Source organism: Paramormyrops kingsleyae, chromosome 24 (genome assembly GCF_048594095.1).
Source record: "Paramormyrops kingsleyae isolate MSU_618 chromosome 24, PKINGS_0.4, whole genome shotgun sequence".
NCBI classification, from domain to species: Eukaryota; Metazoa; Chordata; class Actinopteri; order Osteoglossiformes; family Mormyridae; genus Paramormyrops; species Paramormyrops kingsleyae.
In genome coordinates, this window is record NC_132820.1 from 15216442 (window position 1) to 15236279 (window position 19838).

The 19838-nt window shown below is 51.7% G+C and overlaps 2 protein-coding genes across 3 annotated transcripts; one reads left to right on the forward strand and one right to left on the reverse strand.

Annotated features, from left to right (window-relative positions):
* Positions 1-606: 606 nt before the first annotated feature.
* On the reverse strand, positions 607-10217 carry cip2a (cellular inhibitor of PP2A). The gene is made up of 22 exons (XM_023837953.2): positions 9968-10217; positions 9589-9691; positions 9113-9260; positions 8904-9013; positions 8592-8686; positions 8402-8498; positions 8131-8253; positions 7789-7934; positions 7597-7672; positions 7103-7330; positions 6864-7023; positions 6440-6581; positions 6251-6350; positions 5700-5818; positions 5436-5613; positions 5269-5343; positions 5072-5182; positions 4785-4981; positions 4592-4705; positions 3863-3945; positions 3590-3729; positions 607-1297 (listed from the first exon to the last, which is right to left on the reverse strand). Exons 2-22 carry the CDS (start codon positions 9688-9690, stop codon positions 1154-1156), a joined length of 2688 nt encoding a protein of 895 aa, XP_023693721.2. The 5' UTR covers position 9691; positions 9968-10217; the 3' UTR covers positions 607-1153.
* Positions 10218-11554: 1337 nt separating this feature from the next.
* LOC111857276 (uncharacterized) lies at positions 11555-17059 on the forward strand. 2 transcript variants are annotated; one of them, XM_072706639.1, is made up of 3 exons: positions 11556-11598; positions 13450-15125; positions 15204-17059. In XM_072706639.1, the coding sequence occupies exons 2-3, from the start codon at positions 14054-14056 to the stop codon at positions 16358-16360; spliced, it is 2229 nt and encodes a 742-aa protein (XP_072562740.1). In that variant the 5' UTR covers positions 11556-11598; positions 13450-14053; the 3' UTR covers positions 16361-17059. The 2 variants fall into 2 exon arrangements, with proteins under 2 accessions (XP_023693722.2, XP_072562740.1); XM_023837954.2 differs by having other exon boundaries at positions 11555-11598; positions 13450-17059.
* The last annotated feature ends 2779 nt before the right edge of the window (positions 17060-19838 follow it).

Below are 19838 nucleotides of genomic sequence, written 5' to 3' on the forward strand. Positions count from 1 at the left end.
GAAGTCAAAAGTCCCAAGAAGCAGAACCGGTGTTTAGGAACCTGGATTAGGAGCGAAAGGTAGTGGGACGTGACACTCAGCATTTTGAAAAGGTCTCAGACACAACACAAAGATAACATTTTTCATAAGTTCCTTTAATACAAATATCTAAACCATCATTCGCCTGTCAGCACTGCCCATCGTTCCAGGTCTAACTTTTGCTTTTGCCTTTTACCTCCAGTCCGATCAGTAGATATGAAGGTTCTCGGTGAGGAGGTGGATGGGAGACATGGGACATGGGAGACAGGAGCCCAGTGTCTCCAGCCCTCGGCAGCCATAGTGATCTGGGCTGCAGTAAAGGGGCCTCCCTTCCCTTTTGTTATCCTACATACAGTCTGGCTCCTTTCTTAGTCACTGAAGGCTGAGGCTCCATGCAGAGAGATCCTGGCCCTCAGAGCCCCGACCTGGTCGCTGATTAGCAGCTGTTCAGGCCCTCTGACCTGAATCTGGCTGTTTGCTAGCAGCTCTGGTCACTACACTGTGGCACAACCTCAAGGTCACAGGACCCGTGGGACCATAATCAGAGCCTGGAGTCCAAGAAATGAAACCTACTCTGCACATGATGTATATATTTGTATATTAAGATTTATTATGTTCGTTAACATTAATAAATTAAATTCATTCTGTAAATTTCTAAAAAATCATTCTTAGCACCTCTCCTGTTTTGATTTTCATACCATTGCAAGTTAGGAGGTGAACTGTGGTAAAACAGAGCAGAGTTGAAGCACTGAGACACAGCTTCGGTCAGACTGCTGACTGATAAGGGGTCAGAGGAGCAGGGGAAGGTCCCACCCCACACGGCTCCAGGCCCCCGCTGGGGGAGAACATGCTGGTGCTCCTCTGTTACATACCGTGCTCAGTCACTGAACAGGGGGAGTCCCACATTTACCCATGGAATTCCGAGGGTAATGACATCATCACGTGAGCGATGGGGGGGGGGCACGAGGATTGTGGGGAACGTTAAAACTGCAGCAGCTTTACACTCTGGCCCAACATACAAACCAGAGCAGCTCTTCAAGTCCGCTCACTTTAAAAGGCATAGAAACGCCAGCAGGTGATGGACCAGGTCCCCCACGACCACAAAGGACATGAGCGGGGGGGGACGTGTGTCACGTCACAGGGAGACATTGTCACCCTTAAGCCGGCCGCTGCTCAGGTTGTGGATCATGGCGATCATCTGAGCGTGCTTGCTCAGCTCCTCCTCCTTCTTCTGTAGCTTGGCCTCTAGCTGAGACTTCTGTAGCTCCAAGGAGGAGGCCTAAGGGGCAGGCAGAGCAGGAGGAGGAAAGACCCAGGTTCAGCAGCATCTAACAATACATGTCACTACTGAAACATACAAAACCAGCCAGAAAAAAAATCATCAGTCTGGTTGACAGGAGCTGCCCAAGTACTTCAGGACGGTCTCAGTAATGCAGATTGGAACGTGTTCAGAGAAGCCGCTACCACCTTGGAGGATGTTACTGCCCCCAAAAAGTGTCACCACAAGAGCCAACAAAAAGCCCTGGTTTAGATAAAAGGTCCATGTGCTGTTTAGAGAGAGAGATACTGCCTTCAGGTCAGGGGACAGATCAACTCCGAACAGGAGAACAGCCAGGCCACCCTCACGACATCAAAGCAAAGCGCGACAAGATCCAGAACCACTTCCACAACACCGAAGACACCCACAGTTTATAGAAGGGCATCCAGGCTGTCTGTCAATACACGCCTGCACCAAGTAGCAGTGACAGGGACACCACACTCCCTGAACAACTGAACAAGGTCTACACATGGTGTGATGCACTGCTCGAAGGGCCTGCGAGGAAACCCATCCATCCTACCAGCGAACAGGTGATCCGTCTAATTACAGCCGACGTAAGGAGTACTTTAACCAAGGTCAACCCACAAGAAGCTGCTGGACCTCACAACATTCCCAGTCACGTGCCAAGAGAATATGCTGATCAACTGACTGATGTCTTCAGACATCTTCAACGCATCACTGAGCCAGATGATCATCCCAACATGCTTTAGGTTCACCATCATCCTCCCAGTGCCAAAGAAATCTTCAGTATCCTGCCTGAATGGCTACCGCCCCGTCACATTAACTCCGATCGTGATGAAGTGCTTAGAGACTTCAGTCAATGTGTTGCTACAGTGCTACATGCACAAAACACACCAATGTCAGGCACTGTATACTACACTGAAATGCTACGGACTGTATGCACACAAAATGCACACAATTACACTGCATTACGGTTGTATTTGCCCTCCACTCTGGCTGCTAATGCAACATTTGCAACTGTTGAATGTTAAAATATCATCTGTACTTAATTGCATATTGTTTTTAATTCTTGTTTAGAGTCTACTACAGTTATTTAAATATTTCTCCCTATTTGTGCCTTTATTACTGTATTGGAGCCATGACGTCTCGTCTTACTGAACACATGTATATAGCTGAGAATACAATAGAGTGAACTTTGACTTTGATAACAGCGCCAGGCCCACAGTTCTTGGGGAGAGGGGCTGCACTTTGTCCCAGGCAGCACAGGGCATAAGACTGGGGTTCACCCTGGACGGGATGCCAGTCCATCATAGCATGCGCACACAACGACTGGGTACCGAACTTCGGCACTTTTGTGGTACCGACCAAAATGCTCCTATCGAGGATCAAAAAATTAATTATCGTTCAGTCCCAAATTCCGATACCCAACAGTAAATCTCAGCGTCTGTGAACTAAGAAGCATCCAGCATACTTCAGTAAAGATCTAAAGTCACTGATGATTGGCTGTCTAATGTTACACAAAATACAGTGAGTCAACAAATCAGCACAAAAAATTACCAACACCCAGCTACCTTCGCTAGATGATATATACAGAACCCGGTGTCTTTGACTGGCCACGAAAATCTTCAGGGCCCCATCTCACCCTGGCCCCCCCCCACCTCTGCACTCTGCTGCCCTCTGGACGGTGTTATAGGTCTATTAAGACGCGCGCCTCCAGACTACTGAAAAGCTTCTACCCAGGAACTGAACTCAGTTAAATAACTGTTCATTGCATCTAAGTATTAAGTGCATGTGTATGCATGTGTGTCTGTACATCATCAGAACCGTTAGTTCTTCAGAGGCACTACTGTGTTTACAGTGACAGCTTGCTGACTGGTTGGGCCACAAGCAGCGGCACCAACATGCAAATTATGCGGAAGTCTAGAAAAAGATTAGATGGAATTATTTTTGTACCTCAATAAAGACCAAATAATTTTTTGCATGCATCTCCATATATTGCCAATACCGGCAGTGAAAAATGCCAGCGCTTATTAGCGGAATAACATTATAGTTTTTTTATTCTATGGAAAATGAAAGAATGATCTGCTGGCCCCCCAGTAACTAACAAAATGACAAACACATACAGACACCCTGGAGGCATGATTCAAACCCCCACCCCTGGAAGTGTGAGCCCCCTCACCTCCCTCTGACCACAGCCACAGAAAGCCGACGCCCCAAAGCCAGCTCACCCAGTAACAGCAGTGTCTGATTAACCACACTGACTGCCAGTAACCAGCGTCCCCCCGTTCGTACCCGGATGCTGGCGTCCTTCCTGGCCAACTCTGTCTTGTTCAGCTCCTTCCTCAGGACGTCGATGGTCTCCTCCATGTCCTCCTTCTCTTTCTCCCGCTTATGTGCTTGCTCCTTGTGGCTCAGAATCTCCTGCTGCAGACCTGACAGCCAGGGACGTGAGGTAAACCGACCACAGTTACAATCACGGATAAGGAGGCCGTCAGGGTCGACAGACCCCCCTGCAGCAGGAGGTGCAGCGTGTGACCACCTGCCAGCCCCCCAACACCTCCTCACCTGCGATCTCCTGCACCTTCAAACTCACATCTGTCTGCAGTGCTTTGATCTGCCCCTCCTTCTCAGCCAGCTGGGAAAGAGTTCTGTCACACACAGACACACATACACAAACTGATACGTTATCATGGTTACTCACTGCACCAAACTCACTTAAACAGGCCCCAGGGTTTCTGCAGGTTTTCTAAGAGTAAATTTAAGACTTTTTTAAGACCTTTTTAAGACCAAATAAAGAAAATTTAAGGAAAAAAAAAATATTGTAGGGAAATTCATACGAATATATTATAATCATAAGAATTATGATATATTATAATCATAAGAATCATAAGAATATACGTATTCTTCGGCCTTCCGATCGCACTACATGTCTAAATAGCGCGCTTTAGAAGAAAGGGTTCATCTGCGCATGCTTGTCAAGTTCTTCTTCGGGTTACTGACAGATGAAGCAGCACATAACGCCATCTACCGTTCAATGAATATTGAGCGATCTAAGCCATGTAGCACAGAAATTACGCTTTCGCTTCTCTTTAAAATCAAAACACATGAGGAAACAATCCCTCACAAAAATTTATGCCATGATCATATGAATTTAAGACTTGCTGGTCTGATTTAAGACCTTTTCAAGGCCTTAATTCACGGAAAAGTGATTTAAGACTTTTTAAGACTTTTTTAAGACCCGCGGAAACCCTGGGCCCAATGTGCATTACCCATAACCCTCCAAGTCCCACCCACCTGTCCTGCTGCGCCTTCAGTGCCTCGTTCTGCTTCTTGATGGCGTCTGCTTGCTTTGTAAGGCCAACGTGGGCCAGCTGCAGCTCCTTCAGCATCCTGTCGCTGTCATTGAACCTACAGGAGGGAAAGTCCCCCGGTCAAGGGTGCGAGAGCCCAGCCCATCCTCCCCAGACCCAGTACCTTTGGGCCTTACCTGGCAAGCAGCTGGTTGTAGGAGCCCTTGAGCTCCTGGTGCTCCTGGGAGTCGGCCTGCAGTCGTGCGTTGTGCTGCAGCAGCTGCTGGATGTCGGCGCGGGCCTTCTCCCCCTCCGACACCTGGCTGCTGAGCTCCACCTGCAGCTCCTCCTTCCGCTGCTGTGCCTCCTTCATTAGAGCCGCCAGCTTGCGTGCCTGTGGATGGGGCATGCAGCACCGTTCAGGTCCCAGTTAGGTTAGGAGAGGGTGCGGAGAGAGCAGAGCTGCGCGTTCTGGGGGTCTCACCTGGGCCTCGGCCTGCGCTCGCTGGCAGCGGTACTGTGCGATGACGCGGTCGGCCTGCGACAGGGCCAGCGCCTTGGCCTCCAGCAGGTCCTGCAGGCGGCCCTCCTTGGCCTAGAGGAACGACAGACCATCAGGTGGGGCGAGGAGACACCGCGGGCATAATGGATGCGACACGGATGGATGGGCACGGTACAAACCGCCAGCGCGGAAATCTTCTGCTCATAGACGTCCATGATCTCTGACACGCGCACATCCTTCATCTGATCCTGCATCTGCAAAGCATGGCTGAGACACTCAAACCCAGGTCAGCAGCAGCACTCCCAGCAGGTACGGCTCGGTGAGGCAGAGCCTCAGCCTAACGCACCTCCATGCCACTCTGCAGCCGCTCCATCAGGTTCTGGATGTTGTCCCGAGATGGGCTCGGGGGCTGGGGGGCGGGGCAGCCTCGACCAGGAGCAAGGAGGTGGAGGGAATCCAGGGCGGGGAGCTGGCGGACGGACAGCTGCCGATAGGCATTGTTGGCGGCGATACTCTCGCCAAGGCTGTGGGGAGACCAGCCAGTCAGCCTCCCTGCATTAAAATCGGATCGCTACAAGCAGAACAGTCGTATTCTAAAGGGCAAACTCACGTAAGGGCAGGAAAGTCCGGGAGAGGGGCAGCTTCACGCAGGATGCGGAGGGCGGTCTGCACGTGCTCCCTGCGATCCGACGTCAAGGCCAGAGACAGCGGGCCGGCCGTGCGCTGGTCCTGCGGGCGGCACACAGAGACCCACTCTGCTGCAGAACCAGCCACTTGGAGCCGAGCTCTACAGAGAACCCAAACAGCAGACACCTGCTGCACCGGCTTTCCATCCATTGTTAAGCTGCCGCCGGGTAAATCGGTGCTACAACGGCTTTTAAATGCGCTTTCCATCCATCACCTTAAAATAATGAAACTGCAAGTTTCACAAAACATACTTCATGATAAAATCCATGAGGTATGCAAACAAAAATATTTTACCGTCCACATCTTTACCTGATCAATATTTTTTTCTTCTAAAACACCTGTATTTATTGTTGGATGTGAATGTGTTAAAATAATGATAGTTTATGCAAAACAAAAAGTTAGAAACCACAATGTACAAATTATACATACATTGTAGAGAATCCATAAATAAAAATCCACATGAAGTTACCACACCTGCAGAGTCCTGTAGAAGCTGGTCTCCATGTCACGCACCAGCTGCTTCACGTGGCTCATCAGGTCCAGCGTCTTCAGAATCACCTCAGAAATCAGCTGGCTTGCAGGTGTAAGCGCACAGAAGCATGATGCGAGGATCACAAGATGCTTCCAGAAGATAATCAGAGGAGGTGATTTAGAGGAACCCACCTGAGTCCGGAGTCTGTGAGGGAACAGCCTACAGCTGCGTCCATGTGGCCGCTGGAAAACAGCGCCTCCACCTGGGCCAAGCAGAGCGGAGCACTTAGCTCCTGAGCTACCAGCATCTGTGCGGAATCCTCTCTGCACAGCGGTGACTCAGTCAAGGGCGAGAACAGAGCGAGAGAGACAGACAGAGAGAGAGAGAGAGACAGACAGAGAGAGAGAGAGAGACAGACAGAGAGAGAGAGAGAGACAGACAGAGAGAGAGAGACAGAGAGAGAGAGACAGACAGAGAGAGAGAGACAGACAGAGAAATGGAGTGATGGAGAGAGACAAAGACAGAGAGATGGAGCGCGAGAGAGAGAGAGAGAGAGAGAGAGAGAGAGAGAGAGAGACACGGACACGGACACACACACAGCACATTGAAGGATATTAAGCAGCAGCTCCAGAGTTCGAGATGCCCGCAGGCAGTACTTCTTGATCTCAGCCTCGTCAGCCATCACCTCAGGGAGCTGCAACAGGTCCCGCAAGACCGGAAGCAGCAACTCCAAGAAAGGCATCACCATCCCAACCAAGGAGGAATCTAGTGCCTCCTGCAGGAGGAAAGGGAGACAGACAGCATAAGGGGGGGTGGGTCACAGCGAGACACACAAAGGACACACTCACACTCACCTCACACAATCCCGTCAGCAAGCCCAGAGCCTGAAGGGAGCAGCAGTGAGCCCCGTCTGGCGGCAGGCTGACCCACTGCAGCAGGGCGAGGCCCGGCTCTGACCCGCCGCCCGGGGCCTCCTTTCGGGACCCGAGCTGCAGGCGAGGGCCAGGGGGCCGGAACACGGCCTGGCACAGTAGCACGCGCAAACCCGGGACGGAGGAGACAGAGACCAGCAGCTCCAGCACCTGCAAAGGGGGCACCACGGGAACACACTGAGCTGAAGACACCAGCATGAGCAGATGTGGGAAGGAGGCAGGGTGGGTGCAGGAAGGCGAGCAAGCGGGGTTGTGAACGGGCTCTGAACCTCCATTGATAAGGCTGGAGCTCAGCTGTTACAGGTCACTTACTGTAAGCCAGATGTGGCAACACCCGGCGACCCCTAAGCCCTAAGGCCCCCATCCATGCTAAGCACCTGACCTAACACTTTCCCAGAATGCACTGCAACACTCACTTTGCCAGCAGAGTCGGGGTCCCTGCTGTGCAGAAGACCAAGCACCTGCGACAGGCAGCGAGGAAAGTGCTCGTACCTGCAGGAGGAAGGAGAGTCACTGATGATTGCCAGGTGCATTGCAGAGTCAGTCACTAACCCACAGAGAGTCAGGTGTGCCCTCAACTTGGTCAACAAGAAGATGAACGGGCTGACCTGGAGAGGTGATCTGCCATCTTGGGGTTCTTCAAAAGATCCACCAGAAGGTCCACAGCATACTTCCTGGTGAGAGTTCCATCTCCATTCACCATGATGTTGAAAATCAGCTGGTACGTCTGGTGGATGTTCTTAGCATGAAACAGCTACAGGACAGAAGCGGATGGTAGGTGAAGGTGTTAGCACCAGGTAGTGGCACCAGCAGGGTGAGAGGGAGAGAATGGGGGAGGAGGGTTCATAACAATGGGAAGGAGAGAAGAGCTATATACGGTGGGAGGGAGCATACAGGGCAGGAGGGGCTGGACTGTACCAACTCGGTACAGGGGGCACGACGACTCCTACCTTCTCACCAACTTCCTCATTGAGGGTGAGACTGGTCAGAATAGAGAGTGCAAACACCACTATGGTTAGGCTACTGTGCGCCAGAAAGTTGATCAGAGTCCGATAGAAGGTCTTCACATGAGTCTGTAGCACAAGACAGAAAAGGAGAACAAAACATTGCTGAAAGAAAACCAGAAACCGGAGACAGCAAGAGCCGAGTACCACATGCAACGCCTACACCTCCAGCAAAGCAAGGAACGTGAAGCCACGTCCCAGAGAAGGCGGTTCTCACCAAGGACTTGACATGGGCCTGGATGGACACGTTGCACCGGCAGAGATTGGCCATGAGGCCCAGGCAAGGCACAGTGAGGTCATCAGTAGGGGACTGTCTATACAGAAGAACATTAACAATACACAGGCAAATGCATGAGCACATGAGGTCCAGACGGTGGAGGGCACCCCCCAGGAGGAAAGAGACTCACATATGCTGCATCAGGAAGGCCACCAGCTCGTCCATGTAGGTGGCACTGTGGGAGATCCTCACATTGTACGTGAGCTTCTGCAGCAGCTGCAGGCACTGCAAAGCGCGTCTTCATATGATCCACAGGGAGGGAACAGCAAACACCAGGCCTGCAACCCCATGTACCTGCCTATACCACCCCCTGAACTAGCCCTTCTAAACAGCTTATCGATGATTCCTGCAGTAAATACGCAGAAACTGCAGACTGAAAATACATGCTATACCCTTGTTAGGACATTGGGTTAGCAGCAAAAGACAAGACAATACAGTTTACCTGCAATACCACCTCCTCCCTGGGGGTGGAGCTGTTGTGATGAATGATAGCTGCTAGTGTCCCAGTGAGACTGTAGTTATGAAGAGCAGCTCTGGTCTCATCATCCAAGGCTGGTTTAATGAAAGGAAAAAAATAAATGCAGCATGACAGGGGACACTGATGGGCAGAGGGACAGACGGACAGGGAGGACAGAGGCAGAGGGGAGATACCAAGCTGGGCCAGGAGCGATATGATGTTCCCAATGAGGACAGGGCTGGTGTTGGGGTCGCCTGCCAGCTCCACCAAACCACTGAGACATTCGCTGGGCAGCACCTGGCTGGAGGACAGCAGCGTGGGGCCCTTCAGCACAGATACAGTCTGGAGAAGGGGACAGCACGATGGGTGTTTCTCAACATGTGTACTTGACCATACTTGTGTTCTCCTGTACCAATTATACGTCATCTTCCATTGCAAAAGACTAATGCTCAAGCACAAAAGTACAGAGGAAGGTAACAATCCCCCGGGTGTCGTTTTTGCCCCGCCCCAAATATAAAGGATGCATCGTACTTTGGAGGCAGGTTAGCAAGACCGGTCGACCGCAAGTACGATTTTACCTTCTTGGTATTGAGAAACACCCGTTTACAGCCGCTACAGAGCTGGGCCACAACCCAAAGAGAAAGGGGAGAGCCCAGGCCACCCCGCTCACCCCGATGAGCCTCTGCAGCTGGGCAGCGTCGGCCGCCGACATGCTGGCCTTGTACTGCTTAATGGCCAGGAGCAACGATTTCAGGCACGTTGTCGTGTCCATCCTGAAAGAGACAGCACGACGTAAATCCAACAATGATATACGCCCATACCTTACAACAGAAACACGTACACGGGAAAAGAGCGAGGCAAATTCTCTCATTATATGAAAAATAACTGGAAGCACGCTTAAATAAATATTTAGATTACGCCCAACAGAAATTTAAGGCAACATCACATTTTAACGCTTCTCACCACTTTAACACCAAATAACGTGACGGTACATTGTTTCGCTATCTGGGGTTTTTCCGTACACGATACCGGTTACAGACCCTCCTCACCTCTGTAACGTAAAGATATAAACCGAAGTCCGGAAATGCTATTAAACAGCCTTGGATGTGATGGGTGATCCGTAAATAGTGCGATATATTAGCAGTATATTGACCGGTTCCTAATCGCGAGCCGCGCCGTCCCGCGCGCAGCTTCGAAAATATGGACTGTACCACTCGAGCTGCCGATGGGGGACGTCCGACTTTACCCTGCAAATGATCCACTATTCGGATTGACCACATCGACATACCAACTTCAACTAAAATATATACAATATATACAAAGATATACAACTATACAATATCCAACTCTAAGACATTTAATGGAATCGCCAAGCGACATTCAACTTAAGTAGTCTCTACGTTGGGAACGGGATGTCGTCATCGCGTCTAATGTTTCCTGGGTGGCGCTGAATTTATACATTGTCGCGTGTTATGTTTATGTGTTTTTTCGGTCAGTTTGCTCGTTAATGCTCTTCAAAGCCCGACGTTTGTGCGCCCTCGAAGCAGGAGTAATTGCTAACTTTAGGTTTACATGACGGCCTTTAAGCTCCCATCAGTGTTAGGTAACGTGTTGACAGCAGGGTTTCGTTTACGAAAATTAAAACCATAAGAGAACAAACAAATACTACACATATTGTTTCCGAAAGTAACTGACGTGAAATAAATACAAAGCGCCTTTAGTTGACCATTAATAACACCTGGAACTCGTTTTGCCCATTTTGAATACATTAGTACATAATATGCGCTGTTTTCATGTAGGAATCACCAAAGATCAGACATATTAAATAGTTTTACAACTTTAGCTCTATTTCTAGAAATATATTTACTGAAACTAAAATATGTTTTATAAACTAAATAGAAATATCTTTAAAATAAAACTAATGAGACCCTACAAAAAACATAAAATTAGAATGAATTTCTAATGAAAATTGATAATAATAATAATAATAATAATCAACTCTTTATTGTCCCCGTGGGGAACTGTTTTTATGCCTCCCTCAACTCACTCTGTAGAGCGAGCTGTCCACAAAGGGCGGCTAACGGTTGGGGCACCCAGGGAGCTGGGGGTTAAGGGACTTGCTCAACCCATGCTGAGGCTGGGTTTGAACCGGCGAACTTCTGATTACAAGCCACACATTGTATAATATAATAACTAAATAAAAAATAACATTGGTTGACAGTGAAGTCAACACAAAATGATGTGGGTGCTCCATGCTGTCCTCCGGGGCCGGTTGCAGCCCCCTCCCAGCGGCACAAGCCAGCCAATTACATTTTGAGATTGAAGTGAAATTGGCTGTCTGCTAAGTCAATACCCCTCAGAATTTGGCGCCCTTGTCTTGGGGTTCCTAACCTTTTCATGACTGTGGATCGGCTTATGTCATACTAAAATTTCAAACTTGTCAACTGAATGCCAATTGAGGGAAGAGTGTATCTATTTCCTTTTTCAGTTGTATACGTAAGGAGTTGTAAACATATGCATGGCCTATGCATATATAGTTTATTTTCAGAAATTCCTCCCCAGAACCTCCAGCGTTCCAGGAACCCCTACCCACGGGCTGTCTGCATTGCCTAATGGGTGACCCAGCACTGGTGTCCTTGGTCATCTGTGAGAAGAGTCGGGAAAGATATGAAAAGCACAAGTAAGAATTTCATTGAACTATGTTAATTGTTTTGGAAGTAACTGTACTTTTACTTGAGTATGATTTGAGTACGGTCATTCCACCCTTGATGCTGACAGATACAGTCAGTGAGCGGATGTGGCTTCAGCAAACTGTGCAACCTGACAGCCGCCTGGTGATACAGCTTTGTACTTAATATGTAAATGTATGCAGAGGAAACAGCTCATCGTGTATGCAAATAAGCATTCTGATATTCACCTCGCCTGGAAACATGTGGAGTCCCACATTTTGGTATGTGTACATGTGCTGTGTGAACTCTGCAAAACGACATTTTGCCTGCAAAATGTCGTTGCACTGAAGTAAACGCTGTAGTTTTATGAGACGCTGATAATGGAGGCACTTAGTGACTCGGGAATGTAGTGGTTACAAGTGGACAGCAGAGGGCAGCAACAGCATGTTCCTCATTTCCATAATCCAAACATCCATTTTCTACCACCAGGGGTGGGCAATTTTATCCGCAAAGGGCCGGTGTGTATGCAGGTTTTTGGGATAGCCTGTAGGTCAGCTGTTCAAACCCTGGTGTGAGGACTCTTCAGCCAATCAGTCCTCTAATTAGTAATCTAATTAGGGAGTTGCAGCAAAACCCCGCATACACACCGGCCCTTTGCGCATAACATTGCCCACCCCTGTTCTAGACACTTTTGTCCAGTGCAGAGTTTCAATGAGCCTGAAGCCTTTACCCAAGAATCCAGTCACTGTCTGAGCCCAGCCAGTCATACTGTCACATACTATGGACTGCTCCCAGTGGAGTTGTGGACGGAAACTGGAGTATTCAGGGGAAACCCACAGAGATTGTGCGAAATCCACACGAAGGACTGAGAAAAACGGGTAAAGGTTAAAAAAAGAGAATTTTTTTTGTGCCATTGCTGGTTATGTAACCCTTGGATTAGTTTAAACTAATTCAGAAAGATGCAAAGAGAAAAGAGAAACTGCAGAGTCAGATGGAAGAAAGCTGGCAGGATATACTTCATTTACATTACAACAGCAGACATTTATCCAAAGTGACAGACAATCAGGGGAGCAGGGCCAGTCAGTCCCTAAAGCGACTGAAGTTAAAGGCCTTGCTGAGGGGCCCAATGGCGAACTCACTCTGCCAGCCACAGGATTTGAACCCTCACCTTTCCAATTGTAGACTCAGGGCTGTAACTAGCAGAGCTGCAGGCCGCATTTCTCTAACCTATGGTGGCTCTACCTCCACAGAGTTATGTGCTCTGGGCTGTTTCAGTTCTGCTGTCAGCAGGTTCTGGATATTATCTGCATCCCACATCACATGAAGCCAATGACTGTGCTGGTCGCAGTGCTACAGGCCCAGAGCAGACAGAGGCCCCACACATCAGCACCCTGCACCCTGAACAGCAGCTGATCACTGTGTGACCGCAGCCTGAGCTGGGTTGGATATAGCCGTCGTGGATGCAGAGGCTGGGGACTATCAGCCAGCTCCCTGAGTCACGTTCACCCAACATGGCTGCCTCGGGCCTTCTGGGTAAATTAGTCTTTGGGCCAGATAAGGACAAGAAGCCCAGAAGCACCAGTGTGCTAACTTTGGCCACATTTGCTACCGTCGTTGCCGTCAGCCGGACCTGTCCGGTTAGCTCCAGCTGTGTGAGCTGTGACCTGCTGTAGCTGTAGCTACACTGAATAGATCTGAATGTAGCACAGTGCCGCTATTAGCCATACTGAGGTCCCCAGAGGCTCAGGGGTGTGTGAGTTCGCTCAGGAAGCCATCTCCATTTCAGAGCAGGAGATCCTCAAGTACAGGGATTGTAATCCAGTTTCCTAATGTAGCTGAGCATGTCGTCTGGTCACTTGCAGCCCGTCCACCTCGTCACCCTCCGCACAGCACCGGCGGGCACGCTCCCAGCAGCCTGTCCAGCTGCCCTGTGGGTGCTGAGCTTCGCCGGCAGGACAGGCTCTTATGGGGAAGGGGCGTGTTGAGCTTCTGAGGAACAGAGAGCAGCCACTGTTTGTAGAGCTAATTAAACGCACAAATGCAGGGAGAAGCATGGAGAGCGAACATCCCCCCAAAGCGAAGAGTCAGCAGGGACACGGATCTGCTGATACTTATTACTCACCGCCGGGGGGCTCGATTTTCTAGCTCTCTGCTTGTCCTCTAAAGTCTGCCCTGCCTTTTTCTTATTTACTGTGTCCCTGTGGGCAATCTGCTTTGTTCCTCCGCATGATGCTTTGCAGAAGCCCTCCCTGATTGGCTCGTGCGGCGGGATCTCCAGTCCTGTCTGGACAAAAGCAGGGCATGGGCAGGTGGGCAGGAAGGACAGCCAAGGAAATGGGGAAGACAGCAGGAGAGGGGGCGACAGTCAGAGAGAAAAACAGATAAGAGGGAGAGAGGGGGAGCGAGAATGGCAGGACCTGGCAGGCATCCACCGCTGACGAGAGTTCCCGCAGCCCTGCTGTTGCCATGGTGATGGGCCAGAGAGAGAGAGAGAGAGAGAGAGAGAGAAAGGAGAGCGAGCTAGAGAAAGGAGCGAGACAAGGGAGGACGGCAGAGCGAGCGAGCAGCGGAAGGAGAGGCAGCTTCAGGAGCACCACAGCAACCATGGACATGCAGTGGGAGAGCAGTGAGGCACCAGGCCGCGAGCCCCAGCCACCCGGACGCATCAACAAGGCCGCCTTCAAGCTGTTTGGCCGCCGCAAGCCCACTATCTTTAGCATGCGGGGCAGGCCAGAGGAAGCCAAGGTGGCCGGCAAGGCGCCACTCGTCAGGAGCAGGACACTTGATGGGCTGTCCGAGGAAGGCGCTCACAAGGACGGCCTGGAGTCCACCACGCTTGGCTCAGAGGAGACGGCCAGAGCCCCGGGGGAAGAAACGCCCCCCCCGCCAGCACCACCACGCCCCTCCATCTCATCCGTGGCCTCGGTGAAGTCGCTGGGCTTCCTGACATTGCTACGTGGGGGGAGTCGGCGGGGTGGAGCAGGCCCGCGGAGGGGGGGGCTACGCGGACTACTGGGCAGCGTGCGTTGGCCACGAAGGGCCCGGGAGCCCGAGGAGACACCCACAGCTCCCCCAGAGGGGCTTCTGCTGGCCTCCCGCTCCAACAGCGTAGAGATTGTGAAGGAGCATGCAACTCTCACGCCACATCCAGCACCACGCGCCCTGGATGTCACCACTGCAGACACACACCTGCAGGAGGGGCGGCCTCTCTCTTTGGCCGCTTCTCCTGGGAGCCCCCCCACCGTACCTTGCATGGACCTGCTCAGCTCCGTACTGGCTGATATCTCCTCACTTGGGAATTTCAACTCGGCAGCTGCCTGCACTGATGTCATCGGCATGGGCGGGACGTCAGATGGAGGGACAGCCTCCCTGAAATCTGGCTCCCAACTCGAGGCTGGACCAAGCTCTCTACCTACCCCTGCATCATCCCCCACCATTGCTCTGACTGCTTCAGCAACAGCTAAATCAACCCCCATTCTTAAACCTTCTTCAGCCTTTACCCCTACCCCTACCTCTCCACCTACCCCTGCCCTTAAACCTGCTCCAGCTCCTGCCCCTACCTCTGCATCTACTCCAGCTCATACCCTTACCTCTACATCTACCCCAGCCCCTAAACCTGCCCCAGCCCCTACCCCCGTACCTACCCCAACCCTTACTCCTACCTCTACACCTACCCCAGCCTTTAAACCTGCCCCAACTTATACCCCTACCTCTACACCTACCCCAGCCCCTAAACCTGCCCCAGCTCCCACTCCTACTCCTACCTCTACACCTACCCCAGCCCCTAAACCTGCCCCAGCTCCTACTCCTACTCCTACCTCTACACCTACTCCAGCCCCTAAACCTGCCCCAGCTCCTTCTCCTACTCCTACCTCTACACCTACCCCAGCCCCTAAACCTGCCCCATCTCCTTCTCCTACTCCTACCTCTACACCTACCCCAGCCCCTAAACCTGCCCCATCTCCTACTCCTACTCCTACCTCTACACCTACCCTGGTCCCTAAACCTGCCCCATCTCCTTTCCATACCGTCACACCTATCCCTGACTCTAGTCCTGCTCCAGCTGCATTCTCTACTTCTACAACAAACTCCGTCTCTCATCCTGCCCCAGTTCCTCCCCATACAGTCACACCCACCCCAGCTACTGTTTGTGCTCCGACCGTTGGACTGGATAATACTGCAGGTCTGGGTGAGGCAATCCAGTTCCACCTTGATGAGGGTGATGGACAGACAGATGCCCGCATGCCAGATCTCGAGAGGGACGGCCAGTTTCTCCGCTCTCCCCAAACCCCGCCTCCTGATGCAGGCTCTGTCCTTTATCTGGAGAAGAGGCCTCAAGTAAGTAAGATTCCTGTGAGTGGGGGCAGTCGAGCAGGGAAGCCATCGCATGATGTCACGCCTGAGGAAAGCAAATGGGACCTTGACAGCCTTACGGCCTCATCTAATGTCACACCTAATGCCACGCCCGCTGCCACACCTTGCGAAGGGGAGGAGTTTGGTGGCCTTGTGGCTCTGCAGGATGACTTGAGCCCAGAGGAGAAACCAGAGAAGCGTGGCATGAAGTCCGCCAGCCGTGGCACCAAGATACCTGTGAAGCAGACTCCATTGGCACTTTCTACCCGTCAGGGGGTGCCTCTGCAGCAGTGCCCCCCGCCGACTAAGACTGAGGGCCCCCGGACCAAAATCCCTGTGTCAAAGGTACCCATCCGCCGAGCTGGGAATAAGGTTCCTGTTGGTACGCGCCAGCCCCCCCAGGATCTGTCCCGGAAATAAAGTACCTGATCCGGATGCCCAGCTGGTTCTGTACGGTGGACGGCCACAACCTTGCTGGTGTCACTGCACGATGGACGACAGGCATGATTCTTTCCAGAGGATTTTTCTTTCAGGATGTTTACCCACTTTCAGACATCAACGTGTGGGCGCCATGTGTCTATCGGGAATACAGACCCCCCGCCCCCCCCCCCCATGTTGCCTCGGTGACGCAGAGCCACGGACTGATGCAATAAACAACAAAAACAGACCCTGAAGCACAAGATGACCCCAGACCTACGAGCATCATGCACATGTGCCACGTTCACTGGACAATGCCAGACCTTCAGAACCCAGCAGTGATGTAACTGGGAGGCAGAGAGGCTAAGCAGGGCAGTGGCAGGTCGTTCTGCCTGGGCCTGAGGTCCGTCATCAGGAAAACCCGCTTTCGGGGAATTGGCAGCACCCCTGCGGGCAGCTTCGTACCCTTTGGTACTCCCTTCTCTTTGTACAATGCACCCCTGCCCCGGACTACAGGCACGGCCCGGAGCCTCCTTTGGGACGGTGAGTCGTGGTGAGACAGACACGGGCTATGTTGGGGTCTACAGTACTCACAGCACATGGGTTTCCCACTGTGTACATATTCACTTGGACCAGGATTATTTTTGTTGCTGTAAATGGTGTTTTATTTCCTATTTAATTAATAAATGCTGGTTTGTGTGACTCACAGACTGCCACTTTTTATGGTCGGAGCTGTGTTCTTCCTGAGCCCGCTGTCCTCCCTCGAGCGTGAAATTGTGTGCCCGCACGCGTGTGACTGTGTGCGACTCTCGCTGTTATAGTGTGCATATGCTACGGAAAGAGACTGCAGAAAGTTAAGGGGAGGGGATTGTGGGAAGTGGAGGGGCTAGTCTGCACTACAGAGGATAAGTCTCAAAGCAAGGAGGATAGCAGAAATCCCAAGTCTTAGTGAGTGGGGGACAGTAGAGATCCCGGGTCTCAGGGGGATGGCAGAGATCCCGGGTCTCAGGGGGATGGCAGAGATCCCAGGCAGCAGAGATCCCGGGCTCCGGGCATGGGGGTCGGCAGAGATCCCAGGCCCCAAGGTGAGGGTGACGGCAGAGATTCTGGGCCCCAGGGTGTGGGGGACGGCAGAGATCCCAGGCCCCAGCGCAAGGAGGATGGCAGAGATCCCGGGCCCCAGGGCGTAGGGGATGGCAGAAATACCAAGTGGCAGAGATCCCAGGCCCCAGGGCAAGGGGGACGGCAGAGATAATAATAATAATAATAATAATAATAATACGGCAGAGATACCAGGCAGCAGAGATCCCAGGCCCCAGGGCGAGGGGGACGGCAGAGATCCCAGGCCCCAGGGCGAGGGGGACGGCAGAGATAATAATAATAATACGGCAGAGATACCAGGCGGCAGAGATCCCAGGCCCCAGGGCGAGGGGGACGGCAGAGATAATAATAATAATACGGCAGAGATACCAGGCGGCAGAGATCCCAGGCCCCAGGGCGAGGGGGACGGCAGAGATCCCAGGCCCCAGGGCGAGGGGGACGGCAGAGATAATAATAATAATAATAATAATACGGCAGAGATACCAGGCGGCAGAGATCCCAGGCCCCAGGGCGAGGGCGACGGCAGAGATCCCAGGCCCCAGGGCGTGGGCGACGGCAGAGATCCCAGGCCCCAGGGCGAGGGGGACGGCAGAGATCCCAGGCCCCAGGGCGAGGGGGGCGGCAGAGATCCCAGGCCCCAGGGCGAGGGGGGCGGCAGAGACCCCAGGCCCCAGGGCGAGGGCGACGGCAGAGATCCCAGGCCCCAGGGCGTGGGGGACGGCAGAGATCCCAGGCCCCAGGGCGAGGGCGACGGCAGAGATCCCAGGCCCCAGGGCGAGGGGGACGGCAGAGATCCCAGGCCCCAGGGCGAGGGCGACGGCAGAGATCCCAGGCCCCAGGGCGAGGGGGGCGGCAGAGATCCCAGGGCGAGGGGGACGGCAGAGATCCCAGGCCCCAGGGCGAGGGCGACGGCAGAGATCCCAGGCCCCAGGGCGAGGGGGGCGGCAGAGATCCCAGGCCCCAGGGCGAGGGCGACGGCAGAGATCCCAGGCCCCAGGGCGAGGGGGGCGGCAGAGATCCCAGGCCCCAGGGCGAGGGGGGCGGCAGAGATCATTCGCGTTTAAGATAGCATCAATGCAATGCCCCTGAGATGCCATAACAGCTGAGCCTCTAATACAAGGTTTGCTTTTCATTAGAGGATGATAACAGCTGCAGGTAAAAGAACAATGTTCGGAAGATTTATTATGGTCTTTGTCTTTTTGTCAGACAAGGAGAAGGCAGGAGACATATGTCAGTCTGAGCGGCAGCTAGGTTTGTGTAGCTGATGGACACAGTTAATTAAGGAGGTCAGTCTGCCATCTTCACTAGCTTCATTAAGTGTCTTGCCAGTCAGCACCACGGCTGCCCTCATACACACTCACACTGACCATGGATTGGGACGGCCCAAATCACATGACCCTTCAGAGGTATGATATGTGAAAAGGCAGAGGCGTAAACATGTCTTACTGCAGAGTCAGTCACCAAGAAGCTCGACAAAGCCAGACACGCAAAGGAGCGTGATCTGATGGGGAGGAGCTGATCAATAAGGTGAGCGGTAAACACAGATATAAGCACATATACCAGTGCTTTGGCATGTAAACACTCATGGTTACGGATTATACCACATATTCAGCAGGAGTCAAAAGTCTGAGTACACTTGCTGTAAACTGTTTCTGCATTTTAGTAAAAGATGCACTTTAGTAGAAAGAGATTCTCAGAGAAAAAATGCTGTAAATTTTACAAGGAACTCTCTAACCGGTTGCATTATTTAAAAATATTAATATGTGCATTAAGAATTTTATTTAACATGACCTGTAAGCTTTGGATGGGACGTTTTTGCAGATTGCGCATCTGGATAACATGTCGTTAAATGATTTCAGAGATTTGTGGCATTTCTACAGCATTTCACCTCCATTTTGCACACCTTACATATGACTTTGCTTTTGTCCAGCTCTTCATATTGCCGAAATCCGAAACACACCTATCTTTAGGCTTGACGGTCCTTTCAGTGGAGCAGCTGTTGGCATGTATTTTTTTCTGTTTTTGTCATGGCAGATCTCATTGTGTGAAGCTGGCCATGCGAGACTAACAGGGTTAAAGCTTCACATATCCCCGGGAAAACGCCATAGACTGTAAAAGGCATATATTTAAAAAAATCTCAGGATTCTATGAATCGATATCAGACAATGCAAATGAAGATTGATTTGCATCAGGAAGTTGATTTTATTTTTTTAAACCCAGCACTACTGTCCTAGTCCCCTCCTAGACGTTCCGTGGGATCGATGTTTAGAGACCAAGCAGGCCAGGTCATTCCCCTTTGGTATTTTTCATCTTCATTTTCTTTTTGATCAGATTTTTCTTGTCCTATTATGAGCATGTCATTTGTCATTACATAGTCCAT